This window comes from Abrus precatorius, unplaced genomic scaffold (genome assembly GCF_003935025.1).
Source record: "Abrus precatorius isolate BTA unplaced genomic scaffold, Abrus_2018 Scaffold2, whole genome shotgun sequence".
NCBI classification, from domain to species: domain Eukaryota; kingdom Viridiplantae; phylum Streptophyta; class Magnoliopsida; order Fabales; family Fabaceae; genus Abrus; species Abrus precatorius.
Genome location: NW_020874362.1, coordinates 23,556,012 through 23,559,869, shown reverse-complemented (window position 1 = coordinate 23,559,869; position 3,858 = coordinate 23,556,012). Strand labels below are relative to the sequence as shown.

Below are 3,858 nucleotides of genomic sequence, written 5' to 3'. Positions count from 1 at the left end.
TTTTCAAAAATATATTTACGTATGCTTAAAATTTTGATATATTCTAATGAAAAATAAAGCATACTGTTGATAATTGATCCTTAAGAAAAAAGTTTGATTAAATATTTTAAAAACATATGTAAGGGAAAGAAAAAATAATAAATAAATATAAAGAGTGTGAAGTAAGAGTTAATATTCTAGAATGTTCATAAAGTAGACTGGTTGAAATAATAATTGGGATACTATCCTATCAGAATCAAATTGCAGAGTCCGCAAAGTCTCCTCCATCGTCTCAAGCAGGGAGGACCAATAGCGTCCGCATTCCTCGCTCTCTAAAATATCTTTGCTTTGTTCAAACAAAAGAAAATATCTTTGCTTTGACTCTATCTTTCCCACCATACCCAAAAAATTAAAAAGAAAAAAGAAGACTATTCTTCCCATGAACGTTATTCTACTCGTTAAAAAATTTATATTTTTATTATATTATTTATTGCATCTTCCTTTTTCTTTCTTTCACGATTCATTTTACACTCATTTAAGAGTATTATTGAATAAAAAAAAAACAAACGTGTGATGTGATATAATTCAAAAACAACTAAATAAAGATGAAATGAGACAACATACTATAAAGATTTATATATTATAAAAATAAAAACCCATCCTTCCACATACCCTGCAATGCAACCTAATGATACTACTGTGTGGCCTAGCCAATATTGATCTATAAATAAGCACCGTTACGAGGTATGTTACATCCACAGAATTACTGGTTCTTGATCAACAGGGTGGCTAGGTTTGAGAGTTGGACAAAACAAAGCCTAACTAAACTAAATCGTTTTGTTTTGTTCGTGCGATGTTCTTTCCACGCACATACGAGTCTCCTTAGGACATTCAATCTCTTCTGTATCCCTGCGAGAATTACAACCAATCAGGCTCTCTGCGTGAATATGGGTTGTGTTTCTGAACAATCCCATAATAACAAAATTGGGGTTCTCTTGGTTTGAGAATTTTCTTTAATTGCAGGGGTCATATACCTCATTCTTTTTTTACATCCATCTATCTCATACCAATTGTGTTGGCACAATGGAGGGTGAGAATAAAAAGTACATCACGCATGAGGAGCTGAAGGAGCATAACAAGCCAGGGAATTTGTGGATATCGATTCAGGGTAAGGTTTACAATGTGTCAGATTGGGCTAAGGATCACCCTGGTGGAGAGGTTCCAATATTGAACCTTGCAGGCCAAGATGTAACAGATGCATTCATAGCCTACCATCCTGGCACAGCGTGGCAATATCTTGACAAATTTTTCACTGGGTACCAACTAAGGGATTTCAAGGTCTCTGAGGTGTCCAAGGATTATAGGAGGCTTGTGTCTGAGTTTGTGAAAATGGGTCTTTTTGACAAGAAAGGGCATGTCACTTTGTACACTTTGACCTCAGTTGTTGTCATGTTTGTCGTTGTTCTTTATGGCATCTTGGGGTGCGAAAGCATGTGGGCTCATTTGGGTTCAGCCTCGTTGTTGGGTTTGCTTTGGATGCAAAGCACTTATGTGGGTCATGATTCTGGTCATTATGTGGTTATGTGTGATCCGGGTTATAACAAATTTGCACAAATTCTTTGTGGGAATTGCTTGACCGGGATAAGCATTGCGTGGTGGAAGTGGACCCACAATGCGCATCATTTAGCCTGTAATAGCCTTGACTATGATCCTGATCTGCAACATATCCCAGTTTTTGCTGTGTCTTCTCGTTTTTTCAGCTCAATGAAATCTTGTTTCTATGGCAGGAATTTAAAGTTTGATTCTTTGTCCAGGTTTTTGATTAGTTACCAGCACTGGACATTTTACCCTGTTTTGTGCTTTGCTAGGCTCAACTTGTACCTTCAGACTTTATTGTTGTTGTTTTCTAGGCGTAGAGTCCCAGATAGAGCTTTCAACATTTTAGGAATACTTGTTTTCTGGACTTGGTTCCCTCTTCTTGTTTCTTGCCTACCAAATTGGTCAGAAAGGGTCATGTTTGTGGTCGCTAGTTTTGCTGTTTGTTCCATCCAACACCTTCAATTCTGTTTAAACCATTTTGCTGCTAATGTGTATGTTGGGCCACCAAATGGCAATGACTGGTTTGAAAAGCAGACAAGTGGGACATTGGATATTTCTTGCTCATCTTGGATGGATTGGTTTTTTGGTGGTTTGCAATTCCAACTGGAGCACCATTTGTTCCCAAGGTTGCCAAGGGCACAATTGAGGAAGATTTCTCCTTTGGTGATAGAACTTTGCAAGAAGCATAATTTGCCATATAGAAGTTTGACATTTGTAGAGGCCAATGTATGGACTCTAAGGACCCTCAAGAATGCTGCTTTACTGGCTAGGGAGATGAGTAACCCTTCTTCCCAGAATTTATTGTGGGAAGCTTTTAATACTCATGGCTGAGCAACAAGATTTCATAAGATCATCATGTTTTCCTTTTCCTCCCATTTCTCTTAGTTTATGAGCATCTACTTTTCTTAATTGGGTATTAGGTTTAATATCTCTCTTTTTATAAGGTGTGACTGTGTGTAATAATGATGATCATGTTATCCTTTTTTCACCTCTTTTCTTATTTTGGTTAGACTCTATTGGCATTTGGAATAGAGTTGTTGACTTATGTTTGTAAAGATAGAACTTCATACACCTAAGGGGAAAACAAGATGGAAAAACACAGTAGAAAATCGTATTTATGTAATTTGTAATTCATCGGTTGTTGGGCAGATTTTTTTTTCCTTCACTCAATGTGTTGGTGAAGGGATGAAATAATAATAATAATAATAAAACTCTTCTAAAATGATTTATTGTTATCTTCTGTTATCTTTCTCTCTTTTCCTTTTATGTGAAAATATCGTAGGCCTCTTTTCTAATAGAAATTTTGAACAGTTACTAATATAACTTGGAGAAGGAGTTACTTAATATAAATTTTGATTTCAAGGATGTATAAGACTCAAACCTGTTTCACTAATTTGCCATGAATTGATATTATTTTGAGGGATTTAAGATTTCAAAATTAGATTGATGTATTTTGAGGATTAATTCGGCTAGTCCTAACTCGGTCCGATTTTTTTTTAATAAATTTTTAATAATAATTATATATTAGTAACAAGACTTTTTTTTTTATGTATAATAAAACTTTAATATTTATATTAATATTATTCGTTTTAGAATGTATACTGAAAATATTAATATTAATTTTATTAATTCTGTGATTTAGCTATACATAATATTAAAATTAATATATTTTAATTATAAATTAATTCTATGATTTTGTCATAATATTTGATTCAATTGAGATTAAATTGAAAATAAATCCATCCTAAGTCTTAACTCCTCTATGGGTATTCAGATCCTCTGCAGTGTTGACAGGAACTGTAGAGGGCGCAGTGCGTTTTTGCTTAAGCAGACAAATTTGCTTGAGTAAAATTTGTAGCAAATTCGCTTGAGCATGGAAAAAAGCTTAAGCCAATGGGGAAAGGGCTTGACAACGCGCCCAAGTGAGTCACAAGAAAGCAAAATCATGTCTCGCTTAAGCCCATAATTTCGCTTAAGCGATTTTCATTTAGCTTAAGCCCTTCTAAGTGAAAACAATTAAACCTAAGCGAAAATAGACCAGAGATACATGTATTTCAAGCACTCTTTTCGTTTTAGCAGATTGTAAATCGCTTAAGCTATTATATATTCGCTTAAGCCTTGACAAGCGATTTTAATTAATATTAAGCGAATTTCAGGCAGAGAGCATTGCTCCAGGCATACGAAATAGCTTAAGCGAATTTGAATTAGCCCTAATTTGAATTTCTTAGCGAATACAAATCTGCTTAAGCGAATATATTAAAATTTGAAAAAAATATGCAG

At 34.5% G+C, this 3,858-nt stretch overlaps 1 protein-coding gene across 1 annotated transcript; it reads left to right on the top strand.

Moving 5' to 3' along the window:
• The first annotated feature begins 620 nt into the window (after positions 1–620).
• On the top strand, positions 621–2,932 carry LOC113857735 (delta(8)-fatty-acid desaturase 2-like). Its single transcript, XM_027489900.1, has one exon. It carries the CDS (start codon positions 1,063–1,065, stop codon positions 2,407–2,409), a length of 1,347 nt encoding a protein of 448 aa, XP_027345701.1. The 5' UTR covers positions 621–1,062; the 3' UTR covers positions 2,410–2,932.
• Positions 2,933–3,858: the final 926 nt, after the last annotated feature.